This window comes from Sander lucioperca, chromosome 24 (assembly GCF_008315115.2).
Source record: "Sander lucioperca isolate FBNREF2018 chromosome 24, SLUC_FBN_1.2, whole genome shotgun sequence".
In the NCBI taxonomy this organism is placed as follows: Eukaryota; Metazoa; Chordata; class Actinopteri; order Perciformes; family Percidae; genus Sander; species Sander lucioperca.
In genome coordinates, this window is record NC_050196.1 from 18,875,786 (window position 1) to 18,898,285 (window position 22,500).

A 22,500-nucleotide genomic window follows, 5' to 3' on the forward strand; every position below is an offset into this window, starting at 1 on the left:
CTCCCCTCCTTCCGTCCCTCTCCCCCCTCCTTCCTCCGTCCCTCTCACCCCCTCTGTCCCCCCTCTCCTTCCTCCGTCCCTCTCCCCTCCCTCCCGCTGTCTCCCCTCTCCCCCCCCCTCCCTCCGTCCCCCCTCTCCTTCCTCCGTCTCCCCCCCCTCCTCTGTCCCTCTCCCCCCCCCTCTTGAAAATGCAAACACAAGACTGTTGTGGAACTCCAACGGGGAATCAAGACTAATAAGACCGATAACATTGAACACGACAAACAGTAGTTTAGTTTATTTTTTTCATTTAGGCGACTCATTTTTCATAGTGACGCAGGAGGAGCCGGATCCAATAAAAAAGGTTCCGGATCCAACGTCAGAGTCCGGCTCAAATTAAGCCCTGGTTAAATGGTTATTTCTATACTCAGGATTAAAAACCTTAAATTCACATTAAACTGTAAATAGTAAACAAACTGACTCAGTAATAATTAGGAGATGTATGTAAGAAACGGAGCCAGCTGCTGTTTGTGTTGAAGTGCTTTTTATTAACTTTATTTTCAGATTTTGTTGAAAGCAGCAACGTCCATCGACTGGACGAAGTCCTCGAAGGCCGTGATCTGCTCCTCCAGGAGGTCTGTTCCCACCTGCAAACACACAGATATACAGGTAAATACACACAGATATACAGGTAAATACACACTATACAGGTACATATACACACACACTATACAGGTAAATACACACAGATATACAGGTAAACACAGGTACACACACAATACAGGTACACACACAGAGATATACAGGTAAATACACACACACACACGCACACACACATACAAACAATACAGGTACATATACACACAGATATACAGGTAAATACACACAAATACACAGGTGAATATACACACAGACAGTAAACAGCCCTGTCAGCTGATAGCCTGACTAGGAAGGTACTAGGAAGGTACTTCACCTTGTCGTCTTCCACCACGCAGCCGATCTGCAGCTTCTTGATGCCGTAACCAACGGGAACCAGTTTGGCTAAAACACACCAAACATTTAGCACATTATACAACTTATTATCTCAGTAATTATACAACTTGTATATTATCTCAGGAACTCAGCAGTAACTCTCATTCATGTTTGTGTGCAGAGCTTTCAGATCGTTAAAGAGTGACATCACAGCTTCAGCCGAAAGATGGTGAGTTAGATCATCATCAAGTCTGCACACGGCACTAACCTACAACTGAACATCTGCACACGGCACTAACCTACAACTGAACATCTGCACACGGCACTAACCTACAACTGAACATCTGCCGGCTGACTGTGTAGTATAATGTGTACTATAATGTGTATAATGTGTGTATTCTCCTCACATTGTCCCCAGACCAGTCTGTGTAGTATAGTGTGTAGTATAGTGTGTATAATGTGTAGTATAGTGTGTATTCTCCTCACATTGTCCCCAGACCAGGCCGTCCATCTGAATACTGCGAACACACTCCTCCAGCTTCGCCATGTCCGTCTCGTCGTCCCACGGCTTCACGTCCAATAGGATCGAAGATTTGGCGATGAGGGCGGGCTCTGAGAGGAGAGGAGAGAGGGAGGGGTCAGTTACCATGGTAACAGCCTGGGCCCGAAAGCCGCGGCGGCTCCAGAGACTCTCTCAGGTAAAAACATGATGTCCATCAGGTACTCAGCCGAAAGATGGTGATTGGTTCTTCATCATCAAGAGTGGACCAATAACACGTTAGTGAGAGGCGGGACCTACTTTTAGACTTCTTGGCGGCGTACTCGGCCAAACGCTCCTCCTTCAGACGGGCGGCCTCGGCGTCCTCCTGCCAGACAAAACACAGGGAACATTTAACACAATGTCTTCCTGAAATCCCCATCACCAAACCCACCAGACTCCATGTAAATAATCAGGACTTTTAGCGTGTATCTCCACCAGACTCCATGTAAATAATCAGGACTTTTAGCGTGTATAGAGCCAGCATATCTCCACCAGACTCCATGTAAATAATCAGGACTTTTAGCGTGTATAGAGCCAGCATATCTCCACCAGACTCCATGTAAATAATCAGGACTTTTAGCGTGTATAGAGCCAGCATATCTCCACCAGACTCCATGTAAATAATCAGGACTTTTAGCGTGTATAGAGCCAGCATATTTCCACCAGACTCCATGTAAATAATCAGGACTTTTAGCGTGTATAGAGCCAGCATATCTCCACATGTAAATGGGTGAATTAAGGGTTTATTTCAACCAAACCAGAGTGGTGATTGTTGGAACAGTGGAAAGATGAACCAAGACGGCTTTTGATAGTTTGATTTAGTTTCTGTCCACTTTGAATGAAGTGTGTTTTACGATGATAAAAGTCCTGATTATTTACATGGAGTCTGGTGGGTTAAGCGAACGCAATTTTGCAGATGTTTTTTAAAAAAAAAAACTACTTTCTACTACTGTTGCGTGAATGTTTAGGAGTTATTTGTGATGAAACATGTTTGTGTGCAGAGCTTTCAGATCGTTAAAGAGTGACATCACAGCTTCAGCCGAAAGATGGTGAGTTAGATCATCATCAAGTCTGCACACGGCACTAACCTACATCTGAACACGGCACTAACCTACATCTGAACATCTGCACACGGCACTAACCTACATCTTCCATCATCTAACTGCCTTCTATGGCCAATGTTTTTAGGGAGTATTAGAGTCCAGGATGGGAAGCTAAGGCTCACCTCCTCGTCGGAGCCGAACAGGTCGATGTCATCATCGTCGTCGTCCTTGGAGACGGCGGGGGCGGAGCCTGTGGTGGTGTCGGCGACGTTCGAGGGCCCGTACTGCCCCAGAGGCTTCTTCACACCTGGTAGGCTGACAGGCAGGAGGGGGGCGGGACTTACTCTCTGATCATGTGACACACACGTACCCTAACACCTGATGATGTCATCAGCATCCTCACCTGTTCTTCTGGCTCTGGTACGACTTGATGTGGTTGTACCACCGCAGGGCGTGGCACAGGTCGGCCGCCGGGGCCGCCCCAATCGCCTCGAACACCGCCACGTCTGCCTGGGACGGGACGTACCTGGGACAGGAAACAGCGTCAACGCACAGCAAGTTTCTTCATGTTGTTGTGGCTTTTTGGGACTATTTTTACAGAAAGTTTCTTCATGTTGTTGTGGCTTTTTGGGACTATTTTTACGGCAAGTTTCTTCAGTCATGTATGTGTCTAAATACCCGGATGTTCTGCTGTCTGTACAGTCCTTTGCGCAGCATATATGCGCAGTAGAATCACGCTAAGAAGTCAACGTCACGTTGTTGGTTGCTGAACTCATTTCAGGACATTTTAACTCATATTAAAGGTCTAATTTTAAACCCAAACAGCAGTTACAGTTTCAGTGTCAACATCTTATTACATTAAAACTATACCTTTAGTTATTGATCAGTTATCTGACGTCTTTAAAGGGTTTCTGCGGACTTCATGTAGCATCTGAGTTAGCATGTTAGCACCATGTGGGTCCACGCTAACGATAGCATGGAGCTACTTCTTCACACTAAAAACTACTAAAGAGAAACTCAAACTGAACTTTAACTCTTTGGACATCAGTTGAGACTCATTCAGACTGAACTGCGGACATTTTAGAGCCTCGAGTCGGTTTATTTTGGGTCATTTAAACTTCAAAACTGCGCTAACAGCCTGACAGCTAGCTCAGCTAATGTACCGCAAGAAACGCAAAATCTAATATATAAATAGTATTTATTTCACCCAGGAAACGCTTGTTCGTTCCTCGGAGTGTTTAAACCCAAACCACGATCTGTTTCCTAAACTTAAATAGTCCTAAATGGTGCCGAAACTTTACAGTCATCGCCGTAGCGGTTAGCCTCAGTTAGCTTCAGGTTGTGGCTAGAAGGGATACAGATACGGCCGGAAGTTAGGCAAAATCTCACAAAATCTAGACTAATATAATAATAGAAGTTTATTACTTTCACTCAGGAAACGCGTGTTCGTTCCTCGGGTGCGTTTTAACCCAAACCACGATATTATGTATTAATTTAACTGTCATCCCGTAGCTGTATCCCTTCTAGCTTCTAGCCTTAACGGCTAACGGCTCAGCGCGGAGCCAACATGGCGGAGCCAAGATGGCGGCCGGTAGCTTTCCTTCTGCAGAACTCTGCAGAGTTTCCCGTGTTTTCTACCGATTTTAACGGATTTCTCCGGTTTCTGTACTGACCCTTCGATGTAGCTGCGGTCCGACAGGAAACCATTCAGCACTTTGAGCCCGGAGGCTGATTTCAAGTCACCGAAACCCATTTTGAGACGACCTGAGAAGGAAGGAGCCGCCGGAGGAGTCAGAAGAAGAAGGAGGGAGGAGGCGGGAAGAGACAGATTTATACCCGGAGACAGACTCCTCCTCGCCGGCCTCAGCTGCTGCTCCTCCCCGCTGGGTCTGGAGGAACCGAGGAACCGAAATTAAAAATTAAAGATAAGTGCAGATTTTTCTTATTTATTGTTGTTTTGAGTTTGGATCAGAGTCAGGCTATTTAATTTAATTAAATTAAATGTCAAATTGAACAATATAACGTAAAATAAAGAGATAAATAAACAGAAAGACGACAAAATGTCACCAGGAGGAAACATTTTACACATCAAGATTAATAATTAAAATAAAGTAAGATTAGTTTGAGATTAAATTGAAACATAAACACGGAGAGAGTGGCTGTATATTTTGGGTTTGAGCCTTAGAGCTCAACAGTCCCGCCCACAGCGGGTTCTGGAAGTAAGAATATAATGTAATTTCTCCATTGATAAATGATAGTATAAGCCATAACATGGTAACGGTCGATGGTCGACTTACAACCAGCTACGACATACTCAGAGATTATATATGATCATATAGACGTCTTGGATAAGAACTTCATTACCCACAATCCCACAGGGAGGCCTCTGATACACACACACACACACACACACACACACACACACACATAAACACACACACACATAAACACACACACACACACACACACACACACACAGAGAGAGACACAAACACACACAAACACACACACACAGACGCACACACACACACACACACACACACAAACACACACAGACACACACACACACACACACACACACAGACACACACACACACACACACAGACACACATAAACACACACAGAGACACAAACACACACACACACATAAACACACACACACACACACACACACACACAGACGCACACACACAAACACACACACACACACACACACATATAAACACACACACACAGATATACACACAGACACACACACACAGACACACACACACACACACACACACACACACACACACACATATAAACACACACACACACACACACACACACACACACACACACACACACACACACACATATAAACACACACACACACACACATACCTTTTTAGTGCTCTAAAAGCAGAATTAACAACAAGGTGACCTGACAGGTGCCTCCTCTCCTCTCAGAGAACCTGTCAGACCTGTCTCACTGTCACATGACCCGCTGTGATTGGACGCTGCTCTCCTATTGGCCGCCAGCGTCAGTGAAACTGAAGGCAGCTGAGTTTCAGTCAGACACACACAGAAGACAGATGGGACACGCTCAGAGCTCCACTTCTCCTCAGGTAACTCACCTCTATCTGCTGAAGAAAGTAATCAGATTACAGTAGGTAACTCACCTCTATCTGCTGAAGAAAGTAATCAGATTACAGTTGGGAACTCTCCTCTATCTGCCAAGACAGGTGTGTCTGTGTGAAGTTTACTGGAGTAAATGTACTTTGAGCCAGAAGTTTACCGTGTGTGTGTGTGTGTGTGTGTGTTCAGGTGATCCTGATGGGTTTGGACTCAGCTGGAAAGACGACTCTGTTGGCCCGACTGCTGACAGGACAGGTGAGACTCAACAGGTGTCTATCTGGAGACGGTTTCCCCCGAAAAAACAGCAATTACGACTCAAATACCACCTGTCACCTGTCTTCACTAAATTATATTTTACACTGACAATCAATCATAACTAACCACCCAAGAGTGGCCAGGTGAGTCTCAGAGTGGCCAGGTGTGAGTCTCAGAGTGTCCAGGTGTGTCTCAGAGAGGCCAGGTGTGTATCAGAGTGGCCAGGTTAGTCTCAGAGAGGCCAGGTGTGTCTCAGAGTGGCCAGGTGTGTCTCTCAGAGTGGCCAGGTTAGTCTCAGAGAGGCCAGGTGTGTCTCTCAGAGTGGCCAGGTGTGTCTCTCAGAGTGGCCAAGTGTGTCTCTCAGAGAGACCAGGTGTGTCTCAGAGTGGCCAGGTGAGTCTCAGAGAGGCCAGGTGTGTCTCAGAGTGGCCAAGTGTGTCTCTCAGAGTGGCCAGGTGAGTCTCAGAGTGACCATGTGTCTCAGAGTGGCCAGGTGAGTCTCAGAGTGGCCAGGTGAGTCTCAGAGTGGCCAGGTGTGTGTCAGAGTGGCCAGGTATCTCTCAGAGTGGCCAGGTGAGTCTCAGCGTGGCCAGGTGTCTCTCTGAGTGGCCAGGTGTCTCCCAGAGTGGCCAGGTGAGTCTCAGAGTGGCCAGGTGAGTCTCAGAGTGGCCAGGTGTGTGTCAGAGTGGCCAGGTGTGTGTCAGAGTGGCCAGGTGTGTGTCAGAGTGGCCAGGTGTGTCTCAGAGTGTCCAGGTGTGTCTCAGAGTGTCCAGGTGAGTCTGAGTGTCCAGGTGTGTCTCAGAGTGGCCAGGTGTGTCTCAGAGTGGCCAGGTGTGTCTCAGAGTGGCCAGGTGTGTGTGTGTCAGAGTGGCCAGGGGTGAGTCTCAGCGTGGCCAGGTGTGTCTCAGAGTGTCCAGGTGTGTCGCAGAGTGGCCAGGTGTGTCTCAGCATGGCCAGGTGTGTCTCAGAGTGGCCAGGTGTGTCTCAGCTAGAGATGGTCCGATACCATTTTTTGCTTCCCGATACTGATTCCGATACCTGAACTTGCGTATCGGCCGATACCGAGTACCAATCCGATACCAGTGTGTCATATATTTTATTATGTTTTAACAGCTGAATACTATCATCTGTAAGGATGTGATATGTTTTCTATCTTTGTTGTCGGTCTGGCTCAGGTTAAACTGTTTGTGAAACATGAACGCCCAGAACTTTCTTTTATTATTCAGTTTGACAGTCAGTTATAACGGAAAAAGAACATAAATAAACTACTTTAACGTAGATTTTCTTTAGGTCTTTCTTACGTGGTATCGAATCGGTGCATAAACTCCAGTACTTCCTGATACCGATACCAGCGTTTTAGGCAGTATCGGAGCCGATACCGATATCGGAACATCTCTAGTCTCAGCGTGCCCAGGTGTGTCTCAGAGTGGCCAGGTGTGTCTCAGAGTGTCCAGGTGTGTCTCAGAGTGGCCAGGTGTGAGTCTCAGAGTGGCCAGGTGTGAAAGTGACGGAGTTTTTCCTTCCAGGTGATGGAAACGTCTCCGACCATCGGGTTCAACGTGGGAACTCTGAATCTGGACAAGAAGACGTCTCTGACTGTTTGGGACGTCGGAGGACAGAAGAGCATGAGAGACAACTGGAGGTAAACCCTAAACTAACCAACTAACTACCTGACTAACTAACTACCTGACTAACTAACTACCTGACTAACTAACTAACTACCTACCTAACTAACCTGTCCCTCTCCTCCAGGTACTACCTTGACGACTGCCAGGCTCTGGTGTTCGTGGTGGACAGCAGCGACCCGGCCCGGCTGCCCGAGGCCCAGAAGGTTCTGAAGAAAGTTCTGAGTGAGAAGAAGCTGGACGGAGTTCCTCTGATGGTTCTGGCCAACAAGAAGGACCTGCCCAACGCCATGACTATCAGACAGGTAAGAAGGCCCTGGCCAACGCCATGACTATCAGACAGGTAAGAAGGCCCTGGCCAACGCCATTACTATCAGACAGGTAAGAAGGCCCTGACCCAACGCCATGACTATCAGACAGGTAAGAAGGCCCTGGCCCAGGACAGGTGTGTCCGAGTCTCACCTGTCCTGTCAGCCTAACCATTACTGGCCTGTGTGTGTGTGTGTGTGTGTGTGTGTGTGTGTGTGTGTGTGTGTGTGTCTGTCTGTCTGTCTGTCTGTCTGTCTGTCTGTCTGTCTGTCTGTCTGTCTGTCTGTCTGTCTGTCTGTCTGTCTGTCCTGTTCTTTTTGACCACGGTGAGAAATCTGAACCAGGAGAAGTTAAGCCTCTCCTTGGCGAGTGTCTTCAGTGAGCAGAGAGCTGCTGGTGGAATATCAGACATTGACCTGAACGACCACGGTTGCTCCCGGTTGCTCGTGGGTCTCGCGGCGCCTCCAGAGTGCTGGTTCCGGTCCAGGCGTTAAGGGTTGTAGTTCCCTCTCTGGACCACCAGAGGGAGAACTAACCCAGTCAGCTGGCAGCAAGGAACCAGTACGAGCATAATGGACCTCAGCTGCCTGCTCCTCTAGATACTGGCACTTTAATTATTACCATATATATATATATATATATATATATATATAGACTCTAAAATATTCTGTCCATGAAAAACTTCCCAAAATATGAAACACACTGAGACACGAAACATAGAAAGTCAAGTTTCTACTTTTATTCTCAAATTATTCAGACTGTTTTTCACATTATTATTACATTTATAACCCCTCTCTCTCTCTCTCTGCCCCAGATCTCCACCCAGCTGGACCTGGTCCGGTACGTGGGGAGGTTTTGGGAGATCCAGGCCTGCAGCGCTCTGAGCGGTCTGGGCCTCCAGCAGGCCTTCACCTCCGTCAACAAACTCATCAGACGACGATGACAACGTTACATATAACTATATATATATATATGGTTATATATATATATATATTTATATATATACACAACATGGCTTATATATATTATATACATTATATATATTATATATAAGCCATGTTGTATATTATATATAATATATATATATTATATATAATATATATTATGTATTATATACAACATGGCTTATATAATATATATAACATGTATTAACATTAATTTATACTCAATCAAAGTGTTTCAGTGTAAAAACATGTCAAAATAAACATGAAAACATGATTCTGGGGTTTTGTGTCTGTCTGTGCGTGTGTGTGTGTCTGTGTGTGTGTGTGTGTGTGTGTGCGTGTGTGTGTGTGTGCGTGCGTGCGTGTGTGTGTGTGTGTGTGTGTGTGTGTGCGTGCGACTATCACTGCCCGATGTGAGTTGAGTAAACTCTACATGTTCTTCCTGTGTGTGTCTGCGTGCGGTCTGAGCGCGTGCAGACGCCTCATGGCGAGCCAGGACTGGCTCAGCAGCAGCGCCGGGACCAGGACCCAGACTCCGTTAAAGAAGACCAGGTAGAGCCACAGGTGGAGCCAGGAAGTAGTGTCCAGGTGAGGACTGCCCTGCAGCCAATCGGGAGCAAAGGTCATCCAGCCGCCGTACAACTCGCACACGCTCAGACACACCTGCAGGAAGTGTCTACACACACACACACACACAGAGACACAGACACACACACACACACACACACGTAGTAGTATTACCTGTAGTATTTGTTGTGTAGTACTGCGTGTATGTATTACCTGTAGTATTTGTCCTGTAGTACTGCGTGTATGTAGTATTACCTGTAGTACTGCGTGTATGTAGTATTACCTGTAGTATTTGTCGTGTAGTACTGCGTGTATGTAGTATTACCTGTAGTATTTGTCGTGTAGTACTGCGTGTACCAGAAGTACTCCGAGCAGAGAGGCGAGGCCGGCCGTCAGGATCTCTATGGAGACGATGGTCGGGTCAGAAACCAGCCAGCGGCCGTCTGCTCTGCCGTACTCCTTCCCTGCAGCGGCCCAGCCAAAAAATCACTTGTTTAACACCACACTAAAGTCCAGTACAGAGGTACTAAAGTTCAGTTAAGAGGTACTATCGGAGAGCAAAGTGTACTCAAAGTATCACAAGTAACCGCAGCTGTCACAGGAACGTTGTGCAGTACAAGTACAACTGCACAATAGAAGTAGAAAGTAGCAGAACAATTGGAGTACCAACACTTTAATATTGGCAGAATTTTAAATGGAGTCTGGTGGAATGGACCAAAAATACTAACTCAAGTTTTAAACATGCTAATGTTTGATAGTGGGTGAAATATTGTGTGGGAGAAGTATGGAGTGTATTTAAATGTAAATACTGCAGTAAAGTGCAGTAAAGTGCAGTAAAACTCACAGAGTTCAGCCAGCGGTCCTTCAGACGTCTCCACCGTCCCAACAAGAGACATGTAGACAAACGGTCCTTCCTAGCAGACAGACAGGCAGACAGACAGGTTAGAGACAGACGGGCAGACAGACAGGTTAGAGACAGACGGGCAGACAGACAGGTTAGAGACAGACAGGCAGACAGACAGGTTAGAGACAGCCAGGCAGACAGACAGGTTGGAGACAGGCAGACAGGTTAGAGACAGACAGACAGGCAGACAGGTTAGATACAGACAGACAGACAGGCAGACAGGTTAGAGACAGACAGGCAGACAGGTTAGAGACAGACAGACAGACAGGTTAGAGACAGACAGGCAGAGAGACAGGTTAGAGACAGGCAGAAAGACAGGTTAGAGACAGACAGACAGGCAGACAGGTTAGAGAGACAGATAATCAGACAGACAGGTTAGAGAGACAGACAGCTAAAAGCATCAACGTTTTCGAGGTTATTTTAGATGTTTGTAAGACTGGCGAGAGAGATCTGAGCGATCTGATTGGCCGTACCAGAGTCAGGTGGACGATGATGTCATAGAAGAGCCAGCAGAGGACCCAACGGTCCGTTGCCGAGCTCCGCCCGCCGTAGCGCCGTGCTAGCAGCACCGCGGCTAACAGCTGGCCGCTACATGCTAACAGAGCTAGCACGGACACCAGCGACAGGCCGGGGGCGGGCGGGGGGGGCATCGGCCGGGCGCGCACACGGCAGGAGAAGAAGAAGAAGGATCAATAACGTTGAGACAAAAGTCGAATATCAACAAAATCATAGGAAAACGTCAAAATAAAAGTACCACGATGTCTCAAAAAGGGTCAGAAACGTTGAAAAAAAGGGAAAAACTTAAAAAAAAACATCAGAAACGATGACATATGGGGCGGAAATGTTGAAAAAGTTACAAAAAAACAGACAAATAGACAAAAATGGTGTCGACAGAAGCGTCAAAAACTTTCAACAAATGCCGAAGAAAGTGTTAGAAAGGTTGAATATTTCTCAGTGTTGAAAACGTTAAAAAAAAATGTGAAGAAATCATCAAAAACGTCTCCAGGCAGAAGCAACAGACTCAAACGGCTGGAGAATCTGAACCAAACTGGAGACCGTTTAGGCCCCGCCCCTCGCCTCGCTATTGGCTGGGTTGGTTCCAAACCCCGCCCCTGAGCCCTCCCATTGGCTGCTGAGGAGAACACCCTATTCACTGGCACCGCCCACAGAGACAGCAGAGGGCAAAGGACTCCATTCATAAAAACACAGATTCTACTCCTAACCTGCAAAAAAACATTTTAATAACCTTTTATAAGATATAATGATTAAAAATAAATATAAAATTTAAAATTAAATACATTCTAAATAATAACAATGATGATTTATACAAATTAATTTAAAAAAATTATAAATAAAAATTAAATAAAATAAAAATTAATAAATAATAATTATATGATACATTATAATAATCAGAGGCAGGAAACAGGAAGTGGTCATACAGACTTTATTAAATGTTCTTTGGCAGCAGAATGAAATAAAATACCAAAACCGACTTTATTAAACCTGAAACATCGTCGAACCGTTCGATCCGAGTTTCTGTCGTTGTTGCAGATAATAAAGATAATAGTTGTTATTAATAATGTGTCGTTAATAAGCAGTTAATAAACATCAACAGGAAGTCGATAAACACACTGACTGCACATTTTAAACAACAAATGAAAATAAAACTTAACAAATCCCCAAAACCTGCAGATTATCGTTTGGGTCTGGAAATCAAATATATTTTATTACAACAACAGAGAGGAAATTAGGAGAACCTTAGGAGAACTTAGAGGGGAACTTAAGGGGGACTATAGGGGAACTTAAGGGGAACTTAGAGGAGGACTATAGGGGAGCTAAAGGAGAACTATAGGGGGACTTAAGGGGAACTTAGAGGGGGACTATAGGGGAACTTAAGGGGGACTATAGGGGAACCTAAGGGGGACTTAGAGGGGAACTATAGGGGGACTCTAGGGGGTCTTAAGGGGAACTTAGAGGGGAACTATAGGGGGACTTAAGGGGAACTTAGAGGAGGACTATAGGGGAGCTAAAGGAGAACTATAGGGGGACTTAAGGGGAACTTAGAGGGGGACTATAGGGGAACCTAAGGGGGACTTAGAGGGGAACTATAGGGGGACTCTAGGGGGTCTTAAGGGGAACTTAGAGGGGAACTATAGGGGGACTTAAGGGGACCTTAGAGGGGAACTCTAGGGGAACTTAGAGGGGACTTAATGGGGACTTAAGGGGGATTTAGAGGGCAAACTTATAGGGGGACCTAGAGGGGAACTATAGGGAGACTTAGAAGGGAACTTAGAGAGGAACTATAGGGGGACTCTAGGGGAACTTAAGGGGAACTTAGAAGGGGAACTCTAGGGGGACTTGAGGGGAACTTAGACAGGACTTAAGGGGAACTCTAGGGGAACGTAAGGGGTAGTAGAAACAGTAGTATAAACTACGAGGAACCTCAAGGCTGGTATACAGTTAGAGAGTTTGGGAATGATTGGTGGAATATTAGAGGAATGTTTTAAGGTTTTTAAGGTTTCCCGGCGTCTGTTTAGCACCATGTTTCTCTGTTTGGTTCCACTGATGGAAAGTTACCTAAATGTTATCGACCAGCTGATCTTTAAATATCAGTCAGCTGTTCTTCAATGAAAACAAGAATAAACATAAAAAGTCAAACTTAAAAACCGTGTATCTCCAAATACATGTTTTAGTTTTCTGTTTTCAGATCAGTTGAAGAATTAAACGTCTCCGACTTCATTCACAACTTTAAAAATCACAAAACACGTTCTGAAAAAGTTAAAATGTTGGAGATACGTACTTGTAAAGCTGTCAGACGATCAGATATTATAGTATATATATATATATATATATATATATATATATATAATAGTCGTCAATAAACAGCTCGACACCTTAAAGAAACAGTTCAACATTTATTGAAATCCTCTTCGTCTCTTTCTCTCTGAGAAAAGCTAACTGTCTGTCTGCCTGTCTGCCTGCCTGTCTTTCTGTCTGTCTATCTGCCTGTCTGCCCTACCTGTCTGTCTTTCTTCCCTATCTGTCTGCCCTACCTGTCTGTCTGCCTGCCTGTCTGCCCTACCTGTCTGTCTGTCTTTCTTCCCTACCTGACTGCCCTACCTGTCTGTCTGCCTGTCTACCTGTCTGTCTGTGAGGGGGACCTCTGTGTTTATATATTTTTAAACGTGACAACAGAAAGGAACAGATTCCACAAAATCATCGGCTGGTTGTCAGGAGGTTGTTGTTACGGTGATTCTGACCGGCTGGTTGTCAGGAGGTTGTTGTTACGGTGATTCTGACCGGCTGGTTGTCAGGAGGTTGTTGTTACGATGATTCTGACCGGCTGGTTGTCAGGAGGTTGTTGTTACGGTGATTCTGACCGGCTGGTTGTCAGGAGGTTGTTGTTACTCAGAACATACTCAGAAGGAAAGTGAAGAAGAATCAGATTTCCCTAATTGTTGAAGTGTTTATGATTGGTTCTCGTCCTGAGGCAGTGTGGAGGACAGAGCGTAGTCTGGACCAACTCCCTCCGAACCCACGGACACATCCCCCTCTTCCTCTTCCTTCTCCTCTTCCTCTCCCTTCTCCTCTTCATCCCCCTTTTCCTCTTCCTCTCCTCCCTTCTCCTTTCCCTCTTTCTCCTCTTCTTTCTCTACCTGCTCGGCCGGAGCCAGCTGGGCGTGGACTTCGGTGAAGGACACTTCCTGTTTGGTGAATGCTACTTCCTGTTCGGTGAAGGCTACTTCCTGGTCGGTGCTTCCCGGTGAGGTCAGCTGGACGTCGGTCTCCTCGGGGATCACCGCTTCCTCTTCCTGGAGAGACGCTTCAGCCGGATGAGAGTCAGAGCCGCTACGATGCTGAGAACACAGACAGAGAGACAGGTAAGAGAGACAGACAGGTTAGAGAGACAGACAGTGGCAAAAACATCCGGAATAAAAGGGATCATAGACAGACAGGAGGTCTGAGGAGATGGAAACTTAAGAGAACTTTCTTGGGAGACTCTAAGTGGACCCAGACTCTAAGTGGACTCAGACTCTAAGTGGACCCAGACTCTAAGTGGACCCTTGGGAGACTCTAAGTGGACCAGACTCTAAGTGGACCCAGACTCTAAGTGGACCCTTGGGAGACTCTAAGTGGACTCAGACTCTAAGTGGACCCAGACTGTAAGTGGACCCTTGGGAGACTCTAAGTGGACCCAGACTCTAAGTGGACTCAGACTCTGAGTGGACAGGAGGAATGGGAGGAACATTGGGGGGAACCCTAGGGGATTGTGAGGGGAACATTGGGGGGAACTGTGAGGACAGACAGACAGACAGGTTAGATAGGTATACCTTCCCGAAGCTGAAGGACATGGGAGAAACCTTCAGGCTGGAGGTTTTCTGTTTGATTTTATCTCGTTGTTCCATAGAAACGATCTTTGTTCCGATCTTCGTCATCTTTTTCTCGATGTTCTGCCTGGAGAACGCCTTCTTCAGACTGTCCACCTGTAGAGAGAGAAACCATTACTCAGGTAAACAAGCTGTCTGTCTGCCAGTCTGTCCTTCTGTCTGTCCACCTGTAGAGAGAGAAACCATTACTCGGGTAAACAGGCCTTCAGACTGTCCACCTGCAGACAGAGAGACCATTACTCAGGTAAACAAGCTGTCTGTCTGCTTGCCTGTCTGTCCCTCTGTCTGTCCACCTGCAGACAGAGAGACCATTACTCAGGTAAACAGGCCTTCAGACTGTCCACCTGCAAACAGAGAGACCATTACTCAGGTAAACAAGCTGTCTGCCTGTCTGTCCCTCTGTCTGTCCACCTGCAGACAGAGAAACCATTACTTAGTTAAACAAGCTGTCTGTCTGTCTGTCTGCCTGCCTGCCTGTCTGTCTGCCTGCCTGTTTGCCTGTCTCTCTGTCTATCTATCTCTCTGTCTACTTGTCTCTCTACCTGTCTGTCTGTCTCTCTCCCTGTCTATCTACCTGGCTCTGTCTATCTCCCTGTCTACCTGTCTCTCTGTCTATCTATCTCTGTCTACCTGTCTCTCTCCCTGTATATCTACCTGTCTCTCTGTCTCTACCTGTCTCTCTGTCTATATGCCTGTCTCTCTGTCTATCTATCGCTCTGTCTACCTGTCTATCTACCTGTCTCTCTCCCTGTCTATCTGTCTCTCTCCCTGTCTATCTACCTGTCTCTCTACCTGTCTATCTCCCTGTCTATCTGTCTCTCTCCCTGTCTATCTACCTGTCTCTCTACCTGTCTGTCTATCTCCCTGTCTATCTACCTGTCTCTCTACCTGTCTGTCTATCTCCCTGTCTATCTACCTGTCTCTCTGTCTATCTATCTCTCTGTTTACATGTCTCTGTCTATCTATCTCTCTGTCTACCTGTCTATCTACCTGTCTCTCTCCCTGTCTCTCTACCTGTCTGTCTACCTGTCTCACCTTCTTCAGACTGGAGCGTTTCAGTTTCTCTGTTCTGGATTTTTCGGGGTTGTTCTCCAGATCTTGAAGCCACGCCTCCTCTTCCTCTAGCTCCGCCTCCAGCCCGACGTCCTCGTCAGACGATAGGTCGATGCTGTGCAGCCCCCCCTCCTCCGAACGGTTGCCGTCGGCGACGCCTTGCACCGACTCCTCCCCTTCCTCCAGAATCTCCTCGCGAGGGAACGGAGGCGGATCCTTCACGAAAACCGTAGACGGGATCTCGGTTTCCTCCTGAAACGAAGGTCAAATACCAGTAAGTACTACAGGAAACGTGACTAGTAGTACCCTATAGGTCAAATACCAGTAAGTACTACAGGAAACGTGACTAGTAGTACCCTATAGGTCAAATACCAGTAAGTACTACAGGAAACGTGACTAGTAGTACCCTATAGGTCAAATACCAGTAAGTACTACAGGAAACGTGACTAGTAGTACCCTATAGGTCAAATACCAGTAAGTACTACAGGAAACGTGACTAGTAGTACCCTATAGGTCAAATACCAGTAAGTACTACAGGAAACGTGACTAGTAGTACCTATAGGTCAAATATCAGTAAGTACTACAGGAAACGTGACTCACTAGTAGTACCTATAGATCAAATATCAATAAGTACTACAGTAAACTTGACTCCTTCGTAGTACCTGAAGTATCTTAATGAACTTATATTAAACATGTTCAGGGGCCTGGGAAGCTTTAGAGAGATGTGGGAACATGTTTACTTCATATGTGGTTTGAAGAATGTGTACAAATTAGGGCTGTCAAAATAACGCGTTAATTTCGATTAATTAATCTGAGAAAAAATAACGTGTTAAAAAAATTAACGCAGATTAATCCATTCTATATTGACGTTTGCATACAGACGAAAATCTGGTGCCACTGATATGTCTGCTCTTCTCTCTGATGCTCTGAAACAGACATTACAGGAAACACAAACACCGCTGCACGTGACGCTAGTTAACACTATACTCAACAGCAGCTAACGTTAGCCTACCGCTAGCTAGTTAACACTACACTCGACAGCAGCTAATGTTAGCCTACCGCTAGCTAGTAGCTGGATTAAACACGGTTACAATGCTGACAGCTAACTCTAAACGGTGTAAAGTTTGACTGTGTTTTACTGTAGAGGATTCAACAGCGGGATGTAACAATCTGCAGCTGCCGTCGGAGAAACAACACAGACGGTGCGTTCAATGAAACTGGTAAACTACAGCCTCGTGGTGCATTTGAAGTTATTGTAAATGTCCTTTTCCCATCTGGTGGTTGTTTTTGTCGTTCAACATCAATTTAGTAGTGAAATAAGTTATTGTTATTGTTATACATTATTATTAAATCATTTAATTTTGACCATATGGCCTTAGCAATAAACAAGCCGTTCTTTAATGTCACCAACTGTTGTTTAGTACCCTTTGTTTTCTTTTCTTTTTTTACTTTCTTAAAAAGTATCGGTTCAGGCACCGTTAATTATTTATGCGATTAATTTCGATTAATTAATCACAGTCTGTAATTAATTAGATTACATTTTTTAATCGATTGACAGCCCTAGTACAAATACTTTAAAAACAGTGAAAGGTTAATCACCTGTCTGTCTCTCTACCTGTCTCTCTCTACCTGTCTGTCTCTCTACCTGTCTGTCTGTCTGTCTCTCTGATCAGCTGACAGAGAAACACTGAGGAATGCTGTCTGTCTCTCTACCTGTCTGTCTGTCTGTCTGTCTGTCTGTCTGTCTCTCTACCTGATCAGCTGACAGAGAAACACTGAGGAATGCTGTCTGTCTCTCTACCTGTCTGTCTGTCTGTCTGTCTGTCTCTCTACCTGATCAGCTGACAGAGAAACACTGAGGAATGCTGGGTATTTTAGGGAGGACGGAGCACTGAGGAATGCTGGGTATTTTAGGGAGGACGGAGCACTGAGGAATGCTGGGTATTTTAGGGAGGGCAGGAATGTGGAGTGTTGGTGAGATAACAGGAACATCATGTTCTAGTTACTTTAGTTACTGCAGTTCCTTTAGTTACTCTCAGTAACTTTAGTTACTCTCAGTTACTTTAGTTACTGCAGTTACTTTAGTTACTCTCAGTAACTTTAGTTACTCTCAGTTACTTTAGTTACTGCAGTTACTTTAGTTACTGCAGTTACTTTAGTTCCTTTAGTTTAACTGTGTTCCGACCCCTGTCTCTGTACCTGTCTGTCTACCTGTCTCTCTCCCTGTCTGTCTGTCTGTCTGTCTACCTGTCTCGCTACCTGTCTCTCTACCTGTCTCTCTACCTGTCTGTCTACCTGTCTCTCTCCCTGTCTGTCTGTCTGTCTGTCTGTCTCTCTACCTGTCTGTCTACCTGTCTCTCTACCTGTCTGTCTACCTGTCTCTCTACCTGTCTGTCTGTCTGTCTCTCTACCTGTCTGTATCTACCTGTCTGTCTGTCTCTCTCCCTGTCTGTCTGTCTGTCTCTCTACTTGTCTGTCTCTCTACCTATCTGTCTGTCTCTCTACATGTTTGTCTCTCTACCTGTCTGTCTGTCTCTCTACCTGTCTGTCTGTCTGTCTCTCTACCTGTCTCTCTACCTGTCTGTCTACCTGTCTCTCTACCTGTCTGTCTACCTGTCTCTCTACCTGTCTGTCTGTCTCTCTCCCTGTCTGTCTGTCTGTCTGTCTGTCTCTCTACTTGTCTGTCTCTCTACCTATCTGTCTGTCTGTCTCTCTGTCTGTCTGTCTGTCTACGTGTCTGTCTCTCTACCTGTCTGTCTGTCTCTCTCTACCTGTCTGTCTGTCTGTCTCTCTCCCTGTCTGTCTGTCTCTCTCCCTGTCTGTATGTCTGTCTGTGTCTCTACTTGTCTGTCTCTCTACTTGTCTGTCTCTCTACCTGTCTGTCTGTCTCTCTACCTGTCTGTCTGTCTCTCTACCTGCCTGCCTGTCTGTCTGTCTCTCTATCTGTCTGTCTCTCTACCTGTCTGTCTACCTTTCTGTCTCTCTACCTGTCTGTCTGTCTGTCTCTCTCTCTACCTGTCTGTCTACCTGTCTGTCTCTCTACCTGCCTGCCTGTCTGTCTGTCTCTCTACCTGTCTGTGTGTCTGTCTGTCTGAATTAAACAGTTCAGACCTGAGAACAGCTGACTTTATGTCGTAACCATGACAACCAGGCCCTCTGTTTCCACAGTTCACTTCCTTCAGCCGCTGACGACCAAATAAGGTCTGGAAACATTTACTGAAGTTATGCTGCGTTCATGTGCTGCTGGAGCAATGGAGGAGGACCCCCCCCTCCCCGCTGGAGCCTGTTTGCCATGGTTACCTGGAAGATGAGGACCCCCCCCCATAGAGTGTGGTTGCCATGGTTACCTGGAAGATGAGGACCTTGAAGTTGTTCCTGCTGATCAGGTGAGCGTGGTTGGCCTCCAGCTTCTTCACCTGGACGCCCTGACGCTCCATCTTATCACGCACCTGGTAGAGAGACAGGTAGACAGACAGGCAGGTAGAGAGACAGGTAGACAGACAGGTAGACAGACAGGCAGGTAGAGAGACAGGTAGACAGGTAGAGAGACAGGCAGGTAGACAGACAGGTATATATATATATATATATATATATATGTATATATATATATATATACACATATATGTGTATATATATATATATATATATATATATATATATATATATATATATATATATATATATATATGTATATTAGTATATATATGATATTGTACCTCCTTCATGGTGACGGAGAGTCTGCGGCTCTTGTCCAGCAGCTTGCTGACCGTGTTGGACGTGTGGCTGTGACTTTTAGACAGTTTGGTCATATCGGCCTGAATCCCTCTGACCACGCCCTCCATCTGCACCTGGTGCACCTGCAACACACACAGCCAATCAGCTGTTTCCCTCTGAAACACACACACACACACACACACACACACACACACACACACACACACACAGCCAATCAGCTGCTTCCCTCTGACACACTCACAGCCAATCAGCTGCTTCCCTCTGAAACACAGCCAATCAGCTGCTTCCCTCTGACACACACACACACACACACACACACACACACACACACACACACACACACAGCCAATCAGCTGCTTCCCTCTAAAACACACAGCCAATCAGCTGCTTCCCTCTAAAACACACAGCCAATCAGCTGCTTCCCTCTGAAACACACACAGCCAATCAGCTGCTCCCCCTGAGGTGTCCTAGGACCAGGTAAACATGGACGTTAGGCAGACATGTTGGTACAGGGCAGGCTGAACCAGGAAGTCTTTCTCTGTGTGCTAGAGCTTCTTAATATGACAAACATGTCAGGAATGTCCAGTCACAGTGACACTTCTGACGGTCATGTGACGTCTGATCCAGGGACCAGGGACACCAGTACATCTCTGGAGTACTAGAACTATTTAGTTACTTCTTTACTTCTGGAGTTATACGAGTCTGTGTAGCAGAGTTACAGAATCTGTCTCTAAATCAACCGTTTTTTCAATGGAGTTTGGTTGGGAGGTTGTAATGGAGGCTGTAGTTATAGGAGTGAGTTCTGTATGCTTCCTGTCAGCCTGAGCCTGGACCCCCCCCCCCTTACATTCAACTTGCCCTGCCCCCCAGTTAGTTAGTTAGTTAGTTAGTTAGTCCTTTTATTAGTTTCTGTACTGCAGGTTTCCAAGAGAATCTGTCTCTAAATCAACCGTTTTTTCAATGGAGTTTGGTGTGGCACGTTGTTATGAACCTGTTAGTCCTGAACCTGGAGTTATTGGAGTTATCTCTTTAGTTTTTTAAGTTATTGGAGTCTGTACTTTAGGGTTACAGTTTGGTTTGAAGGTTGTAATGGAGGCTGGAGTTATAGGAGTCTGTGTAGCAGAGTTACAGAATCTGTCTCTAAATCAGCCGTTTTTTAAATGGAGTTTGGTTGGGAGCTGTAGTTATAGGAGTGAGTTCTGTATGCTATCTGTCAGCCTGAGCCTGGACTCTGTGCCGCCCGCCCCCCTACATCCAACTTGTCCTGCCCCCCAGTTAGTTAGTTAGTTAGTTAGTTAGTTAGTTAGTCCTTTATTAGTTTCTATACTGCAGAGTTACAACAGAACCTGTCTCTAAATCAACCGTTTTTTCAATGGAGTTTGGTTGGGAGGTTGTAATAGAGGCTGTAGTTATAGGAGTGAGTTCTGTATGGCTCCTATCAGCCTGAGCCTGGACCCCCCCACCGTACCTCCATCTTGCCCTGGTTCTCCTGCACGGCGTCCAGCATGTGGACCAGTTTGTCCAGCAGCGTGAGGACCGTGATGGCGTTGACGGGACCCTGAGTCATCGCCTCGGGATCCAACGCTGACACGGTGAAAACCTGGTCCTCCAGCTGGTCCTGGAGGTCCTGGTCCTGCTGGTTCTGGTTCTGCTGGGGGACCAAAAGGTCCTGGCTCTGGTGGGTCTCCGTGGTTACCATGACGACGCAGAGAAAGGCTCAGAGTCTACCCGAAAAACTCCTGAAACTCCTGAAACTCCTGAAAGTCTCAGCTGCAGAAAAACAGCCGACTCCACCCCAGTGTGTGTGTGTGTGTGTGTGTGTGTGTGTGTGTGTCTCTGTGTGTGTGTGTGTGTGTGTGTGTGTGTGTGTGTGTGTGTGTGTGTGTGTGAATACTTTCCGTTGAACCCTCCCCTGATTGTGGAAACACCTTTAACTCCTTCACTGCCAGGAAAAGGCTTTTATTTTGAAGGGCCAGATTAAAATGATGCTTTTATTGTTTTAAATCACAGAAATGTGTGTGTGTCTCTGTGTGTGTGTGTGTGTGTGTGTCTGTCTGTCTGTGTGTGTGTGTGTGTGTGTGTGTGTGTGTGTGTGTCTGTGTGTGTGTGTGTGTGTGTGTGTGTGTGTGTGTGTGTGTGTGTGTGTGTGTCTCTGTGTGTGTGTCTCTGTGTGTGTGTGTGTGTCTGTCTGTCTGTGTGTGTGTGTGTGTGTGTGTGTGTCTCTGTGTGTGTGTGTGTGTGTGTGTGTGTGTGTGTGTGAGTGTGTGTGTGTGTGTGTGAGTGTGTGTGTGTGTGTGTGTGTGTGTGTGTGTGTGTGTCTCTGTGTGTGTGTGTGTGTGTGTGTGTGTGTGTGTCTCTGTGTGTGTGTGTGTGTGTGTGTGTGTGTGTGTGTGTGTGTGTGTGTGTGTGTGTGTGTCTGTGTGTGTGTGTCTCTGTGTGTGTGTGTGTCTGTCTGTCTGTGTGTGTGTGTGTGTGTGTGTGTGTGTCTCTGTGTGTGTGTGTGTGTGTGTGTGTGTGTGAGAGTGTGTGTGTGTGTATCTTAAGGGTTAATGAAGCTCTCTCTACCACACCCAGAAGGAGGAGGGGCCTGTTGCCACGACGATGGGGCCTGAGTGGGCCGTTACCATGACGACGGGGGCTGGTCTGTGTTTGTTATGTGGAGAGAGAAATTTCCTTCCAAATGACTTCACCTTAAAAACATGAGAGAGAAAGTCTCTCTATCTGTCTTTCTCTCTCTCTCTATCTGTCTCTCTCTCTCTCTCTAGCTGTTTCTCTCTCTAGCTGTCTCTGTCTCTCTCTCTCTATCTGTCTCTCTCTCTCTAGCTGTCTCTCTCTCTAGCTGTCTCTGTCTGTCTCTCTGTTCATGTAAAACCGGTTTGGTTGGTTCCTCTCCGATCTTCAAACATTTCCAACCAGACTCCATTGACTAAATCCTGAATTTAAAGACGATCCGTTTGTACAGAAAAACAACATTCAAAGTATTAAAAGTGAACACTTTAGTGGTTGATTGTTCCATCTGAAGGTCTGATCCTGTTTGTATGTTTGTTGTTTGTTAGTTAGTTTG

The 22,500-nt window shown here is 46.0% G+C and overlaps 4 protein-coding genes, 3 long non-coding RNA genes and 1 other non-coding gene across 8 annotated transcripts; 2 read left to right on the forward strand and 6 right to left on the reverse strand.

The window, feature by feature from the left end:
• Positions 1 to 504: 504 nt before the first annotated feature.
• Positions 505 to 4,452, reverse strand: eef1b2 (eukaryotic translation elongation factor 1 beta 2). Its single transcript, XM_031307646.2, has 7 exons — positions 4,209 to 4,452; positions 2,939 to 3,061; positions 2,718 to 2,850; positions 1,751 to 1,817; positions 1,438 to 1,563; positions 953 to 1,020; positions 505 to 626 (listed from the first exon to the last, which is right to left on the reverse strand). Exons 1-7 carry the CDS (start codon positions 4,286 to 4,288, stop codon positions 540 to 542), a joined length of 684 nt encoding a protein of 227 aa, XP_031163506.1. The 5' UTR covers positions 4,289 to 4,452; the 3' UTR covers positions 505 to 539.
• LOC116055647 lies at positions 1,639 to 1,719 on the reverse strand. The gene has a single exon (XR_004106371.1). It is a non-coding gene; the product is annotated as a small nucleolar RNA SNORD51 (small nucleolar RNA).
• A 1,025-nt stretch (positions 4,453 to 5,477) lies between the features above and the next one.
• arl11 (ADP-ribosylation factor-like 11) lies at positions 5,478 to 8,846 on the forward strand. The gene is made up of 5 exons (XM_031307647.2): positions 5,478 to 5,646; positions 5,846 to 5,911; positions 7,438 to 7,553; positions 7,664 to 7,841; positions 8,660 to 8,846. The coding sequence occupies exons 1-5, from the start codon at positions 5,518 to 5,520 to the stop codon at positions 8,786 to 8,788; spliced, it is 618 nt and encodes a 205-aa protein (XP_031163507.1). The 5' UTR covers positions 5,478 to 5,517; the 3' UTR covers positions 8,789 to 8,846.
• LOC116055628 lies at positions 5,920 to 6,505 on the forward strand. Its single transcript, XR_004106365.1, has 3 exons — positions 5,920 to 6,098; positions 6,425 to 6,446; positions 6,485 to 6,505. It is a non-coding gene; the product is annotated as an uncharacterized LOC116055628 (long non-coding RNA).
• Positions 7,447 to 7,721, reverse strand: LOC116055630. Its single transcript, XR_004106367.2, has 2 exons — positions 7,638 to 7,721; positions 7,447 to 7,597 (listed from the first exon to the last, which is right to left on the reverse strand). It is a non-coding gene; the product is annotated as an uncharacterized LOC116055630 (long non-coding RNA).
• A 340-nt stretch (positions 8,847 to 9,186) lies between the features above and the next one.
• On the reverse strand, positions 9,187 to 11,340 carry ebpl (EBP like). The gene is made up of 4 exons (XM_031307645.2): positions 10,734 to 11,340; positions 10,201 to 10,270; positions 9,682 to 9,820; positions 9,187 to 9,465 (listed from the first exon to the last, which is right to left on the reverse strand). Exons 1-4 carry the CDS (start codon positions 10,908 to 10,910, stop codon positions 9,219 to 9,221), a joined length of 633 nt encoding a protein of 210 aa, XP_031163505.2. The 5' UTR covers positions 10,911 to 11,340; the 3' UTR covers positions 9,187 to 9,218.
• A 348-nt stretch (positions 11,341 to 11,688) lies between these two features.
• LOC116055621 lies at positions 11,689 to 13,254 on the reverse strand. Its single transcript, XR_004106356.2, has 2 exons — positions 12,433 to 13,254; positions 11,689 to 12,072 (listed from the first exon to the last, which is right to left on the reverse strand). It is a non-coding gene; the product is annotated as an uncharacterized LOC116055621 (long non-coding RNA).
• A 226-nt stretch (positions 13,255 to 13,480) lies between these two features.
• cavin2b (caveolae associated protein 2b) lies at positions 13,481 to 21,278 on the reverse strand. Its single transcript, XM_031307638.2, has 6 exons — positions 20,905 to 21,278; positions 19,418 to 19,558; positions 19,049 to 19,150; positions 15,684 to 15,953; positions 14,592 to 14,744; positions 13,481 to 14,117 (listed from the first exon to the last, which is right to left on the reverse strand). The coding sequence occupies exons 1-6, from the start codon at positions 21,133 to 21,135 to the stop codon at positions 13,728 to 13,730; spliced, it is 1,287 nt and encodes a 428-aa protein (XP_031163498.1). The 5' UTR covers positions 21,136 to 21,278; the 3' UTR covers positions 13,481 to 13,727.
• Between the last annotated feature and the right edge of the window lie 1,222 nt (positions 21,279 to 22,500).

What these genes read in the sequence shown, in the direction of transcription:
- ebpl (XM_031307645.2), bottom strand. Translation starts at nt 10,910, where the DNA reads ATGCCCCCCCCGCCCGCCCCCGGCCTGTCGCTGGTGTCCGTGCTAGCT. An exon ending in TCATCGTCCACCTGACTCTG is followed by an intron (nt 10,271 to 10,733) that starts GTACGGCCAATC and finishes TCTGTCTGCTAG; the next exon opens with GAAGGACCGTTTGTCTACAT. An exon ending in CTACACGACAAATACTACAG is followed by an intron (nt 9,466 to 9,681) that starts GTAATACTACAT and finishes GTGTGTGTGTAG; the next exon opens with ACACTTCCTGCAGGTGTGTC.
- cavin2b (XM_031307638.2), bottom strand. Translation starts at nt 21,135, where the DNA reads ATGGTAACCACGGAGACCCACCAGAGCCAGGACCTTTTGGTCCCCCAG. An exon ending in AGAACCAGGGCAAGATGGAG is followed by an intron (nt 19,559 to 20,904) that starts GTACGGTGGGGG and finishes TGTGTGTTGCAG; the next exon opens with GTGCACCAGGTGCAGATGGA. An exon ending in TCAAGGTCCTCATCTTCCAG is followed by an intron (nt 15,954 to 19,048) that starts GTAACCATGGCA and finishes CCTTCGTTTCAG; the next exon opens with GAGGAAACCGAGATCCCGTC.
- eef1b2 (XM_031307646.2), bottom strand. Translation starts at nt 4,288, where the DNA reads ATGGGTTTCGGTGACTTGAAATCAGCCTCCGGGCTCAAAGTGCTGAAT. An exon ending in CGGCCTGGTCTGGGGACAAT is followed by an intron (nt 1,021 to 1,437) that starts GTGAGGAGAATA and finishes GGTGTGTTTTAG; the next exon opens with CCAAACTGGTTCCCGTTGGT. An exon ending in GCGTGGTGGAAGACGACAAG is followed by an intron (nt 627 to 952) that starts GTGAAGTACCTT and finishes GTGTGTTTGCAG; the next exon opens with GTGGGAACAGACCTCCTGGA.
- arl11 (XM_031307647.2), top strand. Translation starts at nt 5,518, where the DNA reads ATGACCCGCTGTGATTGGACGCTGCTCTCCTATTGGCCGCCAGCGTCA. An exon ending in AGAGCTCCACTTCTCCTCAG is followed by an intron (nt 5,647 to 5,845) that starts GTAACTCACCTC and finishes GTGTGTGTTCAG; the next exon opens with GTGATCCTGATGGGTTTGGA. An exon ending in ACGCCATGACTATCAGACAG is followed by an intron (nt 7,842 to 8,659) that starts GTAAGAAGGCCC and finishes TCTCTGCCCCAG; the next exon opens with ATCTCCACCCAGCTGGACCT.